Raw genomic sequence first — 20,677 nt, forward strand, 5'->3', positions numbered from 1 at the left:
GAACTTATAATTTCAGAATGTATTGGGTACACCTGAATAAGGTGAAATCCATAGAAGTAATAGAGTTTTCCTAATATCTTATTTAGAGTTATTAATGGAGCTGGGGTTGTAATTACAATTTCATGTTTTAATTCATACTAGTAGATATTAGAGATATTAGTATTTTTTAATGTAGAGTCTGTGAACAAAGAAATAGTTGGGCGGTAGTAGTGTACTCCTTTAATCCCAGCACTCTGGAGGTAGAGGCAGGTAGATCTTTGAGAGTTTGAGGCCAGCCTGGTCGACGGAGTGACAGCTAGGACTACACAGAGAAGTCTTGTCTCAGAAAACAAAACAAAAAAAAGTTTCAATGAAACTTTATAAATGGGACTGGAAAGATGGCTCAGGGGTTAAGAGCTTTGCCTGCTTTTCCAGAGTTCCTGAGTTAAATTCCCAGCAACCACATGGTGGTTCACAACCATATGCACTGAGGTTTGGTGCCCTCTTCTGGCCTGCAGGGATACACGCAGGCAGAATACTGTATACATACTAAATAATTTCTTTTAAAAAAATTTTATAAATGAAGAAAAAAATAATGAAATTATAAAGGAAATCTTGATATGTGCAACTATAAGCAATAATTAATAGGCTTTATCAGAATACCTAAATTTGCCCTCAAATTAATGAGAACCTCTGCTTGATCACCTAAAATACCTGGAGGGTGGCTTTGGAGCTAGATAGGTATGGATGAAAGTTATGCTTCATCATCTATGAACTGGGTAGTGAACAAATTATTTCACTTCTGTAAGGTTGTTTTTTTTTTTTTTTTCAATATAGGGTTTCTCTGTGTAACAGCTCGCTGTCCTGGAACTGATTTTGTATAGCTGGCTTTGAGCTCACAGAGATCCCTCTACCTCTGCCTCCCAAGTGCTGGATTTAAAGGTGTGCATCACCACCACCTGGCTTGTTATTTTCTTATACTTAAATGTTATTGACTAACTTTAAGATTGTGCTTCTTTCATGGGATAAATACCTATTAACAATTAGCCTACAAAAAAGATTAGGTTGAGTACAATAAAAAGATAAATTGGTAATAATTTGGTGACCTTTCGTGGAGAAAAGTGTTTATAGCCTTCATATAATATCAGTAGAATGGGATGGACATAATATAGCTGAGTATGTTCAACATTTGTGAGAACCCTGGGTTTGATTTTAATCACCACATACAAAATGATAGTAGATGCATGTTGTGGAATTCTAGTACAGTCCTAGGAAGTTATCTTGTTTTATAGTTCTTCAAGAATATTTACTTACTACTAAAATTAAATGGAGCTGCATGTTTTATGCTATCACTGCATTCAAAAGGCTTATTAGCGTGTGTATGTCTGATATGTTCGTGAGAATATGCAAGTTTTGTCATCCTTCTATGGTTTCAGGGATTGGATTTGGGTCGTTAGTATTGTATTGCAAGTGCTTTACCCACCAAGCTTTCTTACCAGCCCTCACTACATGTGTTTACGTATAAATTTAAATTCAGATGGGAAGCATATCATTTACTTGGGTAATAAATTCATAACCAGGCTGGAAATACTAGATGTAGGATGGATAAAAAGGTAGGAAAGGTATTTGTGATGCAGAAGAATAAATACAAGAAATCTATATGTGTTTCTTTTTTATTCATTTTACAACAACCACAGTTTCCCCTCCCATCCCTCTTCCCGCTCACCCCCTCAACCCACTCCCCATCCACTCTTCCAAAAAGGTCGGGTCTCCCTTTGAGGCAGGACCAAACCCCGCCGTCCACCCCCCCCACCCCCTCCCACCCTGCATGAAGGCTGATCAAGGGATCCCAAAAAGCCAGCTCATGTACCTGGGATAGATTCTGTTCCCAAATCTATGCAAGTTTTGTAAGTCAGTGATGCAGGCATGGTGGCACATGTATATCAACACAGATAGGTAGGTCTGAGTTTGAAGCCAGCTTGGTCAATGGAGCAGATTCTAGGCTCAAGTCTAAAATGTAACTGAAAGAGAAAGTATATAGCATTTTTAGTTTCCTTCTCAATCCTTTTCTGTTTGCAAGTAAAGGTTTAATATTCTGCTTTTTGAAATTGTATTATCTTGTAACTCTTGCTTCAGCTATCAATTTTAGGTATAACTGTAACCTTTTTATGATACAGGATTTCACTTTATCACGTCCTTTCAATATAGTTGCTATCGATTCTTAGCATACTTGTAAAACTAAAACTGCTGTTCAAAGATGTGCCAGAATGTTATATGGAAAACATGGTTTTAGACCTGGCATGTCTAAAGTGACTAGCCTATATGTGTGCTTTTGTTGGATACAGGATTTTGGGTGGAAAGTTACTTTCTCTCAAAATTGTGGAGGTAGTGCTTCATTGTATTCCAGGGATCCAGTGTTGTTTTTCTGAAACACTGTCTTTGTAGCTCTAGTTGTCCCAGAGTTGGGCTAAAACTTGGGCTCCTCCTACCTCAGTCTTCTGAGTGTACAACTATAGGTGTATGTCATGATGACCAGCAGTTTTAGAGCCTGTCCTGGAACTGCTTCTGTAGACCTGCCTGGCCTGAAACTCATAGATATCCACTTGCCTCTGCCTCCCGAGTGCTGGGATTAAAGGCGTGAGACACCACTGCCCAGCAGTTTTAGCATGTTTTGTTTTTCTTTTTTCTTTTTGGTTTTTTTCGAGACAGGGTTCCTTGGTAGCTTTGGAGTCTGACCTGGAACTAGCTCTTGTAGACCAGGCTGGTCTTGAACTCACAGAGATCCACCTACCTCTGCCTCCTGAGTGCTGGGATTAAAGGCGTGCGCCACCACCGCCTGGCATTTTTAGCAGTTTTTATCCCTTAAGTTTTCCCTATTAAATACCTTGATTTTTCCTCTTATACTTAAAAATTATAAGTGGTGTGTGTTTGGGTATGTCTTCCTAGTCTTAAAGTGGTTATCATAGAAGAACTGACAACAAAAGCTGGAGAGGGTCTGAAGCCTTGATGGGAATGTAAACTGGGGCGGCCTTGATGAAATCATTGTGGGTAGTTTCTCAGTAAATTGCAAATAGAACTTGCTTTTTTTTTTGAGACAGGGTTTCTGCCTGTAGCCAGGGCATGACTGTCCTAAAACTCACTCTGTAGACCAGGCTGGCCTTGAACTCAGAGATCCTTCTACCTCTGCCTCCAGAGTGCTGGGATTAAAGACTTGCTCCACCAGACCTCACTAAATAGAACTTTTATATGATCCATTTGTACGGTTCCTGGACATCCACCTGAAAGACTACATCCTATTATAGATATTTGCTTGTCTATGTTTAATGTTACTGTTTTCATAATAGTTGGTAAATATAATAAACTTAGATGTCCATCAATAGAAGAATGAATAATGAATATGTATATATACATGATGGAATTGTGTTCATCTGTAAAGAAAAATAGAATTATCTGGGTTTTGGTGGTGGCACAAACGTCTTTAATCCCAGCACGTGGGAGGCAAAGGCAAGTATATTTTTGAATTGAGGCTAGCCTGGTTTACAGAGAGTTCCAGTACAGTTAGGACTACACAGAGAAATCCTGTCTCTAAAATCTTAAAAAAAAAAAATAAAGTGAAAAAAACAGAATTATGCCTTTTGAAGGAAAGTGTATCAAACTGGGAAATATTACATTAAATGAGGTGACCCAGACTCTGAAAGACAAATATCACTTATCTTCTCTCATATGAATCTTAGAACTTTTTGTGTATGCATATCTATGTGAGATGGAGACCAGATACCAGAAACCATTACTTCTAGCAAAATTACTCTAATTAAATCTCAGTAAGTGGTATCTAAGCTTTACTTAAGAATCCTAAAAGCTGTTGTTGATTGGATTAGCATATGGCCATGTATGAAAAATCCTAAACTGATTATGCTGTTAGAACTAGTGTTTATGATGCAGATATATTTTCTCTTCTGATTAGTAATTTCATTTTTGTGCATTTTGTACATTTAAATATTTCTGTTGAGTTTCACTTAAATTTTGATCTTGATGCTTTTTTCAAAATCAGAGACCACCCTGCGATCTTGATGCTTTTTATCTTTAATTAGTTCTCTTTATATGAATTTAAAATTTTCAGTAATGCCGGGCGGTGGTGGCGCGCGCCTTTAATCCCAGCACTCGGGAGGCAGAGGCAGGCAGATCTCTGTGAGTTCGAGGCCAGCTTGGTCTAGAAGAGCTAGTTCCAGGACAGGCACCAAAAACTACAGAGAAACCCTGTCTCGAAAATCCAAAAAAAAAAAAAAATTCCCTTATGGGGCTGGAGAGATGGCTCAGCGGTTAAGAGCACTGACTGTTCTTCCAGAGGACCTGAGTTCAATTCCCAGCAACCATATGGTGGCTCGCAACCATCTGTAATGAGATCTGGCGCCCTCTGGCCTGCAGGCATACATGGAGGCAGAATGTTGTATACATAATAAATAAAAATTAAAAAAAATTTTTCAGTAAGTTGAAATAAAAATACTGAACACCCTTGAGAATTTTTATTTCCTCACTTTCATCTGCCCTTTAAACCTATTACTAGTTTTTGATTGGTTGCATGCTTTTCTTTTTCTCCCCAGTATCAGTCTTTGTCTTTCTTTCTGGGGAACTGTTAGACCTTCTGTTATGTATTAAAAATGATAAATGATGTATTTATTTAAAAGGCATTCAAAAAGCAGGGCAGTGATGGCACACGCCTTTAATCCTAGCACAGTCAGGAGACTGTTGGACCTCTGTGAGTTCAAGGCCATCTTGGTATACAGAGTGAGTTCCAGGACAGCCAGGGCTACACTTGAAAAACCAAATCTATGTACAATTAAAGAGCTTTTTATTTTAAATGGTGATTAGTGTTGAACCCAGGGCCTCATACATACAAAGGCAAATGATTTAATATTCAGCTCCTTGATGAACTTTAAAGGACCCAGTTTTTGTAATCCCTATTTTGGTTTTTATAATATCCACTCTTCTTTCAGTGACCTAATATCTGTTAGGTTCTAAGTATTATAAAGTACAGTTAAAATTTTTGCTTTCTTGTGATTGTGTTGGTTAGTGTTTTTTTTATTTAATTTTTTATTTTTTTATTTTTTTTGATTTTTTCGAGACAGGGTTTCTCTGTGGTTTTGGAGCCTGTCCTGGAACCAGCTCTTGTAGACCAGGCTGGTCTTGAACTCACAGAGATCCGCCTGCCTCTGCCTCCCGAGTGCTGGGATTAAAGGCGTGCGCCACCACCGCCCGGCTTATTTAATTTTTAAACTAAGCCCTATTTACTTTTTAATTTCTAAACCCATTTAGAGTTTCTCAAAGTGATACTGCACATAAGTATAATATGTACTCTCACTAAAATAAATATAAGTGAATCATCTACTGCAACATTAATGTAGTGCTTGCTAAAAATGCAGTGTATATATATATATATATATATATATATATATATATATATATATATATATATATATATATTTCTCTCTGCTCCCTTCCTTTCCTCTCCCTCACCTTTTACCCTCTTCCATTTAATTTTTAACACCTTTAAATAATATATGGTCATCTAGGAAGAGTTAACCTCAGCTCAGAAATTGCTCCCATTAGATTATAGAGCAGATTAGATTAGATTATTAGATTATATTCTTGAATGGTGATTGATGTGGGATGGCCTAGCCTATGGTGGTAGTGGATCCTGAAGCAGGGATCCTGAAGCAGGAACAAACCCTAAGGAGCAAGCTAGTAAGCAGCATTGTTCTATGGTAATCTTTTTAGCTCCTGTCTTCAAGTTCCTTGGCTTTCCTCAGTGATGTACTGTGGATAAAGAAGTATAAGCCAAATGAAATCTGTTTTTTCTTGAGTCACTTTTGGCCACAGTAACAGATAGAAAACTGGGAAAGAAATTGGTACCAGACACCTATTGTAGCTATTGTGGTGACAGATATTGCATGGAGTTTGGGAAGATTGTGGAAGTGTTGGGAACTTTGGGTTGGAAAAGCCATCACTTAAAACTTAATGGCCTGTTCTATGGAGACTTGGACAAGAGTGTTGAGAGAGCAGTGCAGATTATAGAGGCTTGCCTTGTGGAATTTCATATAGAGAAGCAAAAACTCTGTCAGGGTATTTGTGGTGATTTATTTGAATTAGTAATTGTGGTTTCTGGTCAGCTGCAGCTAAAGAATCAGCTCTGAATAGGAGGAAAACACACTGAAATGAAACCTTTGCTTTGCTGGGACAATTGATGGTTGTTTGGTATGGCTTAGAAAGCATCCGTGATTACGAAAAGACCAGTATCATAGAGTTGAAATCTTCTGTGGAGTGTTTCCTCTGGGCCAGCACACCGAAGTTGTGGTCCAGAGGAGCCAAGGCTGTTTCTCAAGTTGGCAGTTGAACTTGGTAATGTTAAGAGTCTTCTACATGGTGCTGATTTTTGACTGTGTGAAAGTTGCTTTTTTTTTTTGTTTGGTTTTGTTTTGAGACAGGGTCTCATTACGTAGCCCTGACTGTCCTAGAACTCAAAATGTAAACTATACTGGGCTGGGAACTCAGAGCTGTGCCTGCCTCTGTCTCTTGAGTGCTGGTCCCTGAAAACTTCCTTTTAAGGGATCATAGGGAGCTTGGTATTGTGAGAGGTCAGGAAAGAAAGCTCTTTGGTTATAGTATAGCATCAGCTGTGGTGGAAACCCCAGGATTGAAAGGGTCATGGAGAGAAGTTGAGGACTGGCACTATGGTACAAAGTTGGAACCCTTGAAGAGAACACAGGAGATGTCATTAGTGAAGGTATAACTTTAGCCTCAGTGGAGACCCCAGCATAGCAGAGATTCCAGGACTGTGACCATTTTCTTTATTAATAAGTGATGTTGGAGGGCGTGGCCGGTGGTGGGTGGTCTTGGGTTTTATCACAAAGCAAACTGAGCAAGCCATGGAATATGCTAATAAGGAGCCATTGTTTTCCATGATTTCTGCTTCCAGTTCCTACTTCCAGAATGACTATATGTCTTGTCTTTCCTCAGTGAGGAATTGTAACCCAGAGTTGTAAGATGAAATGAACACTCTCCTTCCCTGATTTGCTTTTGGACACTGTTTATCAAAATAATAGAGAGGAAACTAGAACATTCTGTGTTGTATTTATTTTTGAGTATTTTTTAAAAAATCTATTATTATTATTATTGTTGTTGTTGTTGTTGTTATTTTTATTTGGTTTTTTGAGACAGGGTTTCGCTGTAGTTTTAGAGCCTGTCCTGGAACTAGCTCTTGTAGCCCAGGCTGGCCTCGAACCCACAGAGATCCACCTGCTTCTGCCTCCCGAGTGCTGGGATTAAAGGTGTGCGCTACCACCGCCCGGCAAAAAATTATTTTAAGTTTTTATCGATTCTTTGTAGATTTAACCCCCCCCCCTTTTTTTTTCTTTTTTGCTCTTACAAAGATTTATTGTTGGCTGTCCTTTTATGGTTAAGACAAAGGCACAGCAAAGTATGTTGGATATTCTCTGTGGGTGGGCTACCTTAAAATGATGGCAGAGGCAGGCGGATCTCTGTGGATTCGAGGTCAGCCTGGGCTACAAGAGCTAGTTCCAGGACAGGCTCTAAAACTACACCGAAACCCTGTCAAAAAGACCAAAGGAAAAAAAAAAAGATGATTTATACTATATTAAATAACATGATGAGCAGGCTTTTTTTGTTTTCAGACAGGGTTTCACTGTGTTGCTTGATTGGCCTAGCCAACCTTTTGTAGAGCACACTGACCTCAAACTAGGCTTTTTTAGTCTTTACCTGTGATAATTTAACTATTGAGCAGGGAAGTTACTTGATAACCTTTTATTGAATCCTCTTTTTCTGTCCTGCTTCATCCTTGCCTTAGTCTCTTAAGTCCCAAGTCTTTCCTCTGTTTTTCCTCTTGTTTTCAAGATCACGGTGGACCTCTTGTTGGTCTGGAACTCGTAGATCCTGCTGCTTCTGCCTTCATGTTTTGTAGGATTAAAGGCATGCACTGCTACTTACCTTAATTCTCATTTCCTTTTTATTTTTCCTTTTTTAAAATTTTATGCTTATTGTCCTTTGCCCACATCAATCTCCTACATACAGTGTCTGCAGAGGCCAGAAGAGGACATTGGATCCTGTGAACTGAAGTTATAGACAGTTGTGACCCACCATGTGGACACTGGACACTGGAAAAGCAACCAGTGTTTTTAATCGCTAAGCCATCTCTCCAACCCCAATTTCTATTTTCTGACAACTAATTTTGAAAGTAAATTTGTCTTTCCTATTCTAAGTCTGAGTCAGGATCTTTAGGAACTCAGATTCTGGCTTTACTAAGAAAAATGCCTAAGTGTGCAGCTTCTCACTTTAAAGATAATTTTCCATTAGTATTATAGGAAGAAGCTGAATTTGGAGTGGTGCTGCATGCCTGTAATCCTCAAATTTTGGAGTCCTTAAGGCAAGAGGATTCTGATCAGCCTGGATCCTGTCAATGTAAAAAATGACAGGGATGTGGCTCAGCAATTAGAGGACTTTCCCAGTCTGTATGAAGTCCTGGATTTGATCCCAAGTATTGGAGAGGAAAAAAAAGAGAGATAGGAAATAAGAGGTATGCAGACTGTTTTTCAGAAAAACAAAATAAAACAAAACATTATAACTAATTTGTTTTGTGTGTGTGTTTCAGCTTTTTGTGTGTGTGTGTGTGTGTAGCTCTATTCTAGAATTTGTGTGGTAGTCCAGGCTAGCCTTAACTCAGAGAGAGATTCTGCCTTTGCTTCCCGATTGCTGTCACCACCACCCTGAGTAATTTTTTTATGTTTGTTTTAAGATTAGGTGAGAGCATCTCTTTGTAGTCCTAGCTCACTTTGGAATCACTCTGAGTTCAACTCACAGATCTACCTGCCTCTTCATTATATTTGTTTTTTTTTTCCTCATACAAATTATAATTTGGACTGGGGGGTGGTGCTGGAGAGATGGCTCAATGATTAAAAGGACTTTTTGCTTTTCTAGAGGAGCCATCTTCAGTTCCTTGTCTGGTGGTTCACAACTGCACATAACTGCAGATCCAGGGGATCTGCCCTCCTTTGGCCTTTGAGGCACATGCACATATAAACACACACACACACACACACACACACACACACACACACACACTGAGTGTTGTGACATACATACATATACCTTTAATCCTAGCATTTGGGTGTCAGAGGCAGGCAGGTCTCTGAGTTTGAGGCCAGCCTGGTCTACATAGTGAGTTCTAAGCAATCCAGAGTCACATAGTGAGACCTTGTCTTAAAAAAAAAAATAAAAGAACCCTTAAAAATACTGGTAATATGGAATTTTATAGCGGCAGAGACCTTTGAAGTAAAAGCCCTTTTATTCCACCATTGTAACAATTTTCCAAAAGTAGTATTTAATTAATATAGAAACTGGATGACAGTCAGATAGGGATTTTGGAAACTTATAGTTGGTTAATTCTGTGTTGGATTTGTCATTGGATTTATCATAAGGATTTAGTTATGGTATTATTATCATCTTGGAGGCTTACACGGGGCTAAAGGATCGACATTAAGTGTTTGCGGGAGGTCTTAAGTGTTTCCTATATACTTTTTCAATAGGCAGCTTCAGTGTTATTAACTAGATCATGGTTGTAATGTCTTTGTGACCTATTCTTAGATGTCCCATCCTCTAATTTCCACCACAGTCTATTCATCAGAGAGTCTCTTTGACACTCGAGGAAAAAAGTTAGGGTTTGCTTCTCAAATGAAAGTATGTCAGTGGTTTTGTGGTCAAGTTTATCATACCTATAAAAATGAAATTATTTTTCTGTGTGGTCATACAGGGTGCTGGTGATTTATTTGGACTATGTTGGACACATTTTGCTAATATTCGAAGACATAAATCATGAGTAATAGCTGATTAACTGTCATCAGTCTTTGGATTATGCTAATATAATTTGAACTAGGTGGTACTTGTTCATATTGTTTAGTTACTTAGTAGCAAGATTTTTAATTACCCGAAGTATGGTAGGCATTGTGCTATTAATTGAATTTTTAAAGATTTATTTATTTATTATGTATACAGTATTCTCAGTATTCCGCCTGCATGTATGCCTTCATGCCAGAAGAGGGCATCAGATCTCATTACAGATGGTTGTGAGCCACCATGTGGTTGCTGGGAAACCTTTGAAAGAGCAGGCAGTGCTCTTAACCACTGAACCATTTCTCCAACTCTTAATTGAATTTGTTTAAGAGAACTAGATTAGTATGTTCTTACTTGACACCTTGACACTTCCTGTTTTTTTTTTTTTTTTGAGATGGGGGTTTCTCTGTGTTAACAGTCTTAGCTATCCTGGAAATAGGTCTTGTAGAACAGGCTGGCCTCGAACTCTCTGAGATCTGCCTGCCTCTGCCTCCCAAGTGCTGGGATTAAAGGCATTTACCAACACCACCTGGTTTATTAATAAAAAATTTTTATTCTTATTTATTGTTGGTTGGTTGGTTTATTTATTTATTTATTTATTTATTTTTTGGTTTTCTGAGACAGGTTCTCTATAACCCTGGGCAGTCCTTGAACTCACAGAGATCCACCTGCTTCTCTGCTTCCCAAATGCTAGGAGTAAGGTATATATCACCTGCCTGGCCTGTGATTCTTTTGTTGTTGTTGTTGTTTGTTTGTTTTTGTTTTTGAAGACAGGGTTTCTCACTAGTTATGGAGCCATGTCATGATGCCTAGCAGTTTTAAAGCCTGTCCTGGAACTTGCTGTGTAGACCAGGCTGGCCTCAAACTCAGACATCTGCCTGCCTCTGCCTTTTATGTGCTGGGATTAAAGGCATGCACCACCACCGCCTGGCTGGCCTGTGATTCTGTTATAAAATCAGTGTTACCCTAGCAGAAGGGGAAAATTGATGCTTTAAAAAGTATTTCAGTATTTGTTTTGTCTGTGACTTATTAAAATGTATAATTGTTTCTTTTCTAGGAAGCATTTATTTATTGCATTTTATTTTCTTTTGTAGGCAATGTCTGTGCTGCTTCAAGGAATATAAGCATTTGGAGATTTTTAACCAAGTAGTGTGTGCACTTATTAACCTAGTGATTGCCCAAGTTCAAGTGCTCCGGGACCAGCTTTGTAAACATTGTGCTACCATTAACATAGATTCCACGTGGCAAGATGAGAGTAATCAAGTGGAAGAACCACTAAATATAGATAGAGAATGTAATGAAGGAAATGCAGAAAGACAAAAATCAATAGAAAAAAAATCAAACTCTACAAGAATTTGTAATCTGACTGAGGAAGAATCTTCAAAGAGTTCTGATCCTTTTAGTTTATGGAGTACAGAGGAGAAGGAAAAACTATTACTGTGTGTAGCAAAAATTTTTCAAATCCAGTTTCCCTTATATACTGCTTACAAGCATAATACTCATCCTACTATAGAGGTATGTAAAAATAGGTACTGTGACTCTTTTCTTATGATCAAGTCCATTCCTTATCTGTGAATGACTGAAGCTAGTTATTTTTGATGGTAATCTTTCTGACTAAGCTACCCTGTTGCATTCCCTTTCATTGTATAGTCTTGTAGTCTGTAGGCTTTGAGCTTTCTGTGTATCCTTGGGCTGGCCTGGAGATTTAATTCACTTGCCTCAAATTAAGTATTTGAATTACATACAGGTGTGCACAATCATGTCCCAGATTGATGGAAATTTTTCTAAAAATTACTGGTGTTGTCAAAATTGTTTTCTTTAGATCTTTTTATAACAGTTTGTGTTGAAAATGTGCATATTATTTGTAATTGAACTCATAGAACTTAAATTTTAAGTGACTTAAACATTTTTATAGTCTGTTCATTATGACTTTAAAAAATAATGGCTGGGCGTATACTTCAGTGATAGAGTGCTTGCCTATCATTTGCATGAGGTCTCAAGTTCAGGTCCCAATTCCAAAGTAAATAAAATTTATAGTTGCAGTGGACCCAGGTTCTGTTTCCAGTGGCCATTCATTGGTCCACAGTTGTCTGCAGCCCCAATTCCAGGGGATCTGATCTGACCGACCTTTTTAGGTTCCTACATACATGTGATGGGAAAACATACACTTAATCATACACTTATACATAAGATTAAAAAAAATAGTTGTGGTAAGAGAACCACATAGAGTTTTTAATTTCATTTTTATAAACGGATGTCAGACTCTAGAATTTTAAATCATCAAACAGGGCTTAGCAAATTATATACATTTTAAAAAGTATTTTTTTTTTTTTTGGTAAGCCAAACTGCTTAATTCTGCATTTGTTATTTTTATAAGCATTTTCAGAAACTTAGTAATATAAGATTTGTGTCTTATCAGTTTGGCTGCTCTTTTTAGGTTCTTCTGTTTTTTTCCATGGCTACAGCTTCTACTCAGGTGGACTAGCTTCCTTACATTTTTGATTTAGGAGTGTTTGAGAGACGCAAAGGTAGAAGCTGTAAGATTTCCTCTGAAATAGCATAAAATAAATTTTTTTACATTTTGGTAATTGATATAATTCATAAGGGCATTCAGCATCCAAAGGGGTTTTGAAAGTCTCTAGGTGGGGAGGAATGGTATTGTTGTTATTATTATTATGACGATGATGATTATTAACTGGGCTAAGGTTGGCCTAAGACCCTAAACTACTTCCTTCTCTGCATCCTGGGTTCTGGAATTACAAGTATACATTACCATATCTGCTTATGGAATTCTGGGGATCAGACATAGGACTGTGCTTACTGGGCAAATTATGCTGTCAACTAAACAGTATCTCTAGTCCTCATTCCTATCTTGGACAGTTTGCTTCCCCAAATGTTGAGATGTTCATCCATCCATCCATCCATCCATCCATCCATCCATCCATCCACCCATCCATCCACCCATCCATCCATAGAAAGGGTTTTACTTTGTAGCCCTAGCGGTTCTGGAATGTGCTATGTAGACCAAGCTGGTGTCAAAGTCAAAGAGAGCTGTGGCTGGCTGTCCTGGAGCTCCCTCTGTAGACCAAGCTGGCCTTTACTCAGAGATCTACCTGCCTCTGCCTGCCAAATGCTGGATTAAAGGCGTATGTCACCATAATCAGATGGCTTTATTGTTTTTTTCATGTCTGTTGTTTTTCAGTTTATATCTTTTGTAACCTTCATACTACCAACTTTTCTTCATCTGAAAAGTAATAGTCCTTCATTGGAATATTTCCACCTTGTATTGAGTAAAGAAAGCCCATGAAATTATTATTATCCCTATTAGAAATATTCATAAGAACATTTTGAGATAGATTGTGCTTTCTTCTATAATTTAGTGTATTGTTTCTGTGTAGAAACTTAGTAAAGAATATTATGAGATACATTAAAGATACCAAAAAGTGTCAGGGTTTTTATTTTTTTTTTTGGTTTGTTTGTTTGTTTTTAAAAACAAATTACTAAAAGTGTGATTTTTCAGGGACTAGAGAGATGACTCAGTAGTTAAGAGCACTGGCTGCTCTTCAAGAGGATTCAGGTTGGATTCCTAGCACCCATGTTGAAGCTCACAACTGTTTGTTCCAGGGGATCCTTCTAGGGGATCTATACTCTATTCTCGCCTACAGAGGTATTGTTTGTACACGGCGCACAGATTTATATGTAGGCAAAATACCTATATACATGTATAAAATTAATCTGATTTTTCCTAAACATTCATTAGAATGCACTGTAAATTATGTTTTCATGCTTCAAATTGTTATTGAAAGATACTAGAAATATTTTCATTAGGAACCATGTGAACTTTATTCAGAAATTAATTTTATCCAATTATTTTTTTGGTGGGCAGAACCTCAATTATCTTGCCTGGAGCTTGCATTGTAGATAAGACTGGCCTGGAAGTTACAGATCCACTTAGTTCTTCTTCAACACCCTGTTAGTTAAAAATTACTTAATGAAACTGGATGTTGTAGCTCATGCCTTTAATACCAACCAGTTCTCAGGAGAGACTGAGGTAGGAGAATCATCATAGTTGGAGGCCAGTTTGGGCCAACCATAGTAAATTTTAGAACAGTTTGACCTTCTGAGTCAAACTTGACCTTGCCTCAAAACAAAAACCAGAAACCAGAAAAAGCATTCTTTGTAAGAGTACAACGAGTCTGCATCTGTTATTTCGTCCTTTATTTTTTTCTTCCCAAGATTTATTACATATACAGTGTTCTGCCTACAGGCCAGAAGATGGAACTCCAGATCTCATTACAGATGGTTGTGAGCCACCATATGGTTGCTAGGAATTGAACTCAGACCTCTGGAAGAGCAGCCAGTGCTCTTAACCGCAGAGCCACCTCTCCAGGCTTTGTTCTTAAAATAAATTTATTCATTAGTTATCTTTGTTTTCTTCTTGGATTCTAAAAATGATAACCTGTAAATGTTATAGTTACTGCATATACTTTTTATTTTTGGAGTAAAAAACCTTAATTATTTTTCAAGACAATTTCGTATGGTTACATGGTTGAAATTAACGGTATCATGAAATGCTTGAGGTAAAATTATTTTATTGAAATTTTATTAAAATTTTGATTTAAAAACTTTAAAATTTTTTATAAACTTCAAATTTTTTTTCTGAAAAACCATAAGAAGAGTTTTCTTACTAAATTAACTGTTAATTGTAGTTTTCAGAAGGTCCTAGATCACAGTCTTTTTTGTGGGGTTTTGTGGAATTTCGTGGAGTTGGGACAGGGTTTTTCTGTATAATAGATCTGACTATCCTGGAACTCACTTATCGACTTGGCTGGCTCCTTACTCTAAAGGCTAGGATTAAAGGTGTATGCCACCATGCCTGGCCCTAGATTGCAAGCTTCATATAGTCTATATATATCCTAGAGTTAGACAATATGTATTTATACATATGAGTTTGTTTTACAGTGTTTAATGAGCAGTGCAGTGACACTTAATTTCTAGTTTATCCTTTTGTTGTTTACTGAGACAAGGCTTCACCCTGTAGCATACATTAGCTTTCAACTCACAGTCCTGACGCCTTCACCTGTTAAGTGCTGGGTTTGCAGGTGTGTACCACCAGGCCCAGCTTTCTTTTCTTTGAATCATAGCCTATCTTGTCTTACCTTTTATTCTTGTGCCACCCTTTCCTGATTAAGCCTTTTACTTGAATTTTTATTTTATTTTATTATTACTATTATTATTATTGTTTTTTTTTTTTTGGTTTTTCGAGACAGGGTTTCTCTGTGGCTTTGGAGCCTGTCCTGGAACTAGCTCTGTAGACCAGGCTGGTCTCGAACTCAAAGAGATCCGCCTGCCTCTGCCTCCTGAGTGCTGGGATTAAAGGCATGCACCACCATCGCCCGGCTTTGAATTTTCGTTTTTAAGAGATGTAACTTGATAAAGTCTTTTATAACAAAAAGGTTAAAGACTCATGTTATTATTTTAATAGCAATGACTAGAGACCTAGTCAGTGCCCTTATTAGATAGAGGACAGATTTACTTGGCTTATAGACATTAAAAGATTTGGCAAGATTTCTTTCTTTTTCTTTTTTTTTTTTTTACTTTTTTTTGATTGATATTTATGAGCTCTACATTTTTCTCTGCTCCCTTTCCCCCTTCAGTCCTCCCCCAAAGTCCTCATGCTCCCAATTTACTCAGGAAATCTTGACTTTTCCTACTTTCTACTTCCCATGTAGATTAGATCTATGTAAGTCTCTCTTAGTGTCCTCATTGTTGTCTAAGTTCTCTGGGATTGTGATTTGTAGGCTGGCTTCCTCTGCTTTATGTTTAAAAACCACCTAGGAGTGAGTACATGTGATAATTGTCTTTCTGTGTCTGGGTTATCTCACTCAAAATAATGTTTTCTAGCTCCATCCATTTTCCTGCAAAATTCAATCTGTTGTTATTTTTTCCTGCTGTGTAGTACTCCATTGTGTAAATGTATCACCTTTTTTCTTATCCATTCTTTGGTCGAAGGGCATTTAGGTTGTTTCCTGGTTCTGGCTATGACAAACAATGCTGCTATGTACATAGTTGAGCACATGTCCTTGTGGCACGATTGAGCATCCTTTGGATATATACCCAAAAGTGGTAGTACTGGGTCTTGAGGAAGGTTGTTTCCTAATTTTCTAAGAAATCGCCACAATGGCATCTGAAGGGGTTGTACCAGCTTGCATTCCCACCAGCAATGCAGAAGTGTTCCCTTTCCCCCACAACCTCTCCAGCATAAGTTTTCATCAGTGTTTTTGATCTTGGCAATTCTTATAGGTATAAGATGGAATCTCAGAGTTGTTTTGATTTGCATTTCTCTGATGGCTAAGGATGTTGAACATTTCCTTAAGTGTCTTTAAGCCATTTTAGATTCCTCTGTTGAGAGTTCTCTGTTTATGTTTGGACTCCATTTTTTTAAATTCTATTATGTGATCTTTTGGTGTCCAATTTCCTGAGTTCTTTGTATATTTTGGAGATCAGACCTCTGTCTGGGGTTAATGAAGATTTCTGCTGTAATTCTTTTAGAAAAATTTATTTATTTATTTATTATGTATACAATATTCTGTCTACATGTATGCCTGCAGGTCAGAAGAGGGCACCAGACCTCATTACAGATGGTTGTGAGCCACCATGTGGTTGCTGGGAATTGAACTCAGGACCTTTGGAAGAGCAGGCAATGCTCTTAACCTCTGAGCCATCTCTCTAGCCCCTCCCCCCCCTTTTTTGAGTAGTCTTGTCCTTTCTTGAACTGGTTCTGTAGACCAGGCTGGCCTCTGCTTCTGAGGTGTTGGGATTAAAAGTTTGCTCCACTACTTCCCAGCAACAGCAAGTACTTTCAAGAGCTGAGCCATCTCTTCATTCCGTTTGACCCTTGGGGCTCAGTGTTGTGGGCCATACCTTTTATTCCAGCACTTGGAACGCAGAGGCTTGCCTGGCCTTCATAATGAGTCCCAGGACAGCTAGTACTATAACTTCAGACAGTCTCACACAAACAAGAAAATTATTCGATAATTTTAGCTCATGTGCAGGGTTTCATGAGTGCTGTGACTTGGCAGTTATTTTCAGCCTTACTTGAACAATTCTGCTTTATGTGAAACAGGTAATTGTAAAGAATGAATGAATGAGTTTTCTTGGTATCACTTTCAGTTGAATGTATTTAGTGTGACAAATTGATAACAGTACACAAAATAAAAACTATAAAACCCTTGGATCTCATCTTTCTTTCAATGCTTCCTCAGTGACAAAACACAGCCTTTTAACCTAATTACTAATTAGTTAATATCTTTCTTGACTTTAAAAAAATATATATTGGTGCACACCTATTATGTCAGCTCTTGGCAGATGGTGGTAGGAGTTCGTGGTCATCCCTAGCTGCTTTGGGAATTCAAAGTCAACCTAGGCTATATGAGACCCTGTTTCAAATCTTAGACCATTGTACACCTAAGTTGTGATCAGCAAGGTAAGATTTCATACTGGAACCCTTAGCATTAGAAAGCCAGCTTCATGAGGATTGTAAATTCCAGGCCAGTCTATGCTATCCAATAGAATTATTGTGTTTTAAAATAATTTTTTAAAAATATTTATTTATTTATTATGTATACAATATTCTGTCTGTGTGCCTGAAGGCCAGAAGAGGGTGCCAGACCTCTTTACAGATGGTTGTGAGCCACCATGTGGTTGCTGGCAATTGAACTCAGGACCTTTGGAAGAGCAGGCAATGCTCTTAACCACTGAGCCATCTCTCCAGCCCCTAAAATAATTTTTATAATTAGATCTTGACCATAAGTTCTTCTCTTAACATTATTACCTTTTTTCCGAACATACAAATCTTAATTTTTTCCTATCCATTTTGTTTTCAACGGGCCTATTTTTTGGAAGGGGGGTTTTGAGATAGTGTTTCTCTGTATACCTCTGACTGCCCTGGAAATTGCTCCCTTGGCAAGGGTGGCCTTGACCTCAGAGACTCTCCTGCCTTTGACTACCTACCTTTTTAATAGGATCTTTTTGTTGTTGTTGTTTTTTTGTTTGTTTGTGGTTTTTTTTTTTTTTTTGCTTTTTTTTTTTCTTTGCTTTTCTCTGCCAGACAGTCCTAGCTGTCCTAGAACTTCCTAGACCAGACTGGCCTTGAACTCACAGAGATCCACTTGCTGGGATTAAATGCAAGCACCACTACTGCCTGGCTTCTTAAAGGTAGAAATTATATATCATATGTCTGCAGTTTAGTAGGACAAACTTGTACCACATCTCAGTTTTTAGAGTATTTTATTTTTGATAGGTGATCTAGGATTGGGTGTTTGTACTACTGTTTACTTACCTGATCAGTGGCTATTAGTTTTATTTAGATTTGTTATCAGTTACTGTGAACATGATCATACAAACATTTTTTCAGCATTTCTCTTGATAATCTTTAGACTGAAGCATACAAAAGATCATCTGCAATTCTAAACCAGATATTTATTATTTTAAATATTGAAGGTACTATTTACTTACCCCATAGAGACCATATTTGCTTATATGGTTACCAACAATGTTTAAGTGTACTTCAGGCAGTTAAAATTCATTTATTTATTGGTTTCTTTCAGACAGGGTTTTTCTGTGTAGCCCTATCTATTCTGGAACTTGCTCTGTAGACGGCTGGCCTCGAACTCAGATCCACCCGCCTCTGCCTCCCGAGTGCTGGTATTATGTATTATCATTGCCTGGTACAGTTTATATTTGAGATATGGAGTTATACATTAAGGAACTCTGGAGTCTTTTTCTAGCAAATTACGGAGTGTAGTTTGAAAATCATCTAAGTTATATTTTTATGAGACTCAGCCTGACTCTTTTGAGGTATGTGCCCCCCCTCCCATTGTTAAGATCCAACCCAGCAGCCGGGTTGTGGTCGCGCACCCCTTTTTATCCCAGCACTTAGGAGGCCGAGGTAGTCCGACCTCTGTGAGTTCAAGGTCAACCTGGTCTACAAGAACTTGTTCTAGGACAGGCTTCTAAACTAAGGAGAAACCCTGTCTCGAACCCCCCCCCCCAAAAAAAAACCCAATCTACCCCAGGGTTTTATACATGTTAAGCAAGTATTCTAACACTATACAGCAATTTACGCAGCCCAACTGCGCCATGATTGAAAGGACAGCATATATTATTAAAATTGCTTTTATTTGAAAAGAAAAGATAAACCCAGTGTGGTTGTGCACAGCTGTACTGTCAGCTCTGTGAAGACAGAGACAGAAAAGTCGTGAGTTCAAGGCTATTATTCTGGGCTCCTGCTGGGCAATCCTATCTCAAACAAAAGCCAAAAACAAACAAACCAAAAAAAGAAAAAACCAGAGTGTAGTGGCATAGCTCAGTTGTAGAGTACTTGCCTGATGTGTGCTAAGTACTGTGAAAGAAACCTAACCAGGAGGACAATGGTGTGGTGTGTCCTAGAGGAGAGTTGCCTCCCGAAGGCTTTAAGTATAGTTCAGAGCTGGGTGACTGTAACTTCATAGGCGATGTTGCTGTTGATCGCTATAAAATACTTCTTGAGATTTCATAAGATCACTTTGAGAAAATTTAATGTATTTGATTATCATTTAATAATGACCTAATATTTACTTTTTTTAAAATTAGGATATATCGACGCAAGAAAGTAACATATTAGGGGCATTCTGTGATATGAATGTAAGTGTTTTTATCTTCTTTAAGGTTTATGGAAAATGTTTTCTTTTGAATTTGTTTTTATATTTTTTTATGTTTCTTATAATTAAAAATTATTTCTGATACGTTTAAAACTTATACACTTTTGTTTGTTTTATAGGATGTAGAAGTTCCCTTGCATTTGCTTCGTTACGTCTGTCTATTTTGTGGAAAAAATGGCCTTTCTCTCATGAAGGATTGCTTTGAATATGGAACTCCTGAAACATTGCCGTTTCTTATAGCACATGCATTTATTACAGTTGTTTCTAATGTAAGTATTATTTGGAATTAGTCTTGAACTCATTTAGCTCAACATCCTGTATTTCAGTGTCACGAGTTTTTGTTTTTTGTCTTGAAAATATCAAGTTTTGGGTGGTTTGCAGATGTAATCATCTTTTACATAATTTAAAAACTGAGTATGTTTGTTTTAAAGGGGCAATAAAATTAAAATCTGAACAAAATTAATTTTTAAATTTAAAATAGTTAAAGATTACCCTCATCTCTTTTTGTGAAATCAAAGGTAGGTGGCTTTCATTGAAATTAACCTTCTTTGTCTGGGATTTTTGTTCTAGCAAAACTTCGCTTCTTAGTGTTTTTTGTTATTTAAGTAATGGTTGTCTATTTCACTGCTGAAGTATGTCTGACTTCACTGTACATTACATAAAAAGGTATAATGTTTCTTTTTCCCTTAACACTGTTAGAACTGTGAGGCACAGTAAAAATCGTCTGAAAGAAGTAATTTTATTACCTATATATTCAGTCTTTAACTTACTGTGGACATTTCAGAAAGAGCGTTGCTAAAATTAAATGTAATTTAACTAAAACCTGAGGTTTGGTATAAGTATTTATACCAATTACATTTGGTATAAACTTATTTGAATATAAGTTTAAAAAGTAAAGCAGCTTGTGAAAAGCCTTTGGTCAGCATTGCGCAGTCATGCCTCCAGTGCGGTCTCTGCAGTGTCAGTGCTCTGGGACGGGGTGGGCGGGCACCTTGTGTTCCTTAAATTAAACTCTTTTAGCTCACCATCCTGGATTTTAGTGTCAGAGTTTTCTCTAAGATTAATTTTAAATCCATAATTCCATGTTTTCTGATATG

At 37.6% G+C, this 20,677-nt stretch overlaps 1 protein-coding gene across 1 annotated transcript in view; it reads left to right on the forward strand.

The window, feature by feature from the left end:
* Positions 1-20,677, forward strand: part of Usp34 (ubiquitin specific peptidase 34) — a 187,040-nt gene that overhangs the window by 22,748 nt on the left and 143,615 nt on the right. Inside the window, exons 3-5 of the mRNA XM_075944509.1 lie at positions 10,974-11,394; positions 19,513-19,563; positions 19,700-19,849. Coding sequence (XP_075800624.1) covers positions 10,974-11,394; positions 19,513-19,563; positions 19,700-19,849 — 622 coding nt within the window. The remainder of the gene's footprint in view (positions 1-10,973; positions 11,395-19,512; positions 19,564-19,699; positions 19,850-20,677) is intronic.

Source organism: Microtus pennsylvanicus, chromosome 12 (genome assembly GCF_037038515.1).
Source record: "Microtus pennsylvanicus isolate mMicPen1 chromosome 12, mMicPen1.hap1, whole genome shotgun sequence".
Lineage (NCBI taxonomy): Eukaryota > Metazoa > Chordata > Mammalia > Rodentia > Cricetidae > Microtus > Microtus pennsylvanicus.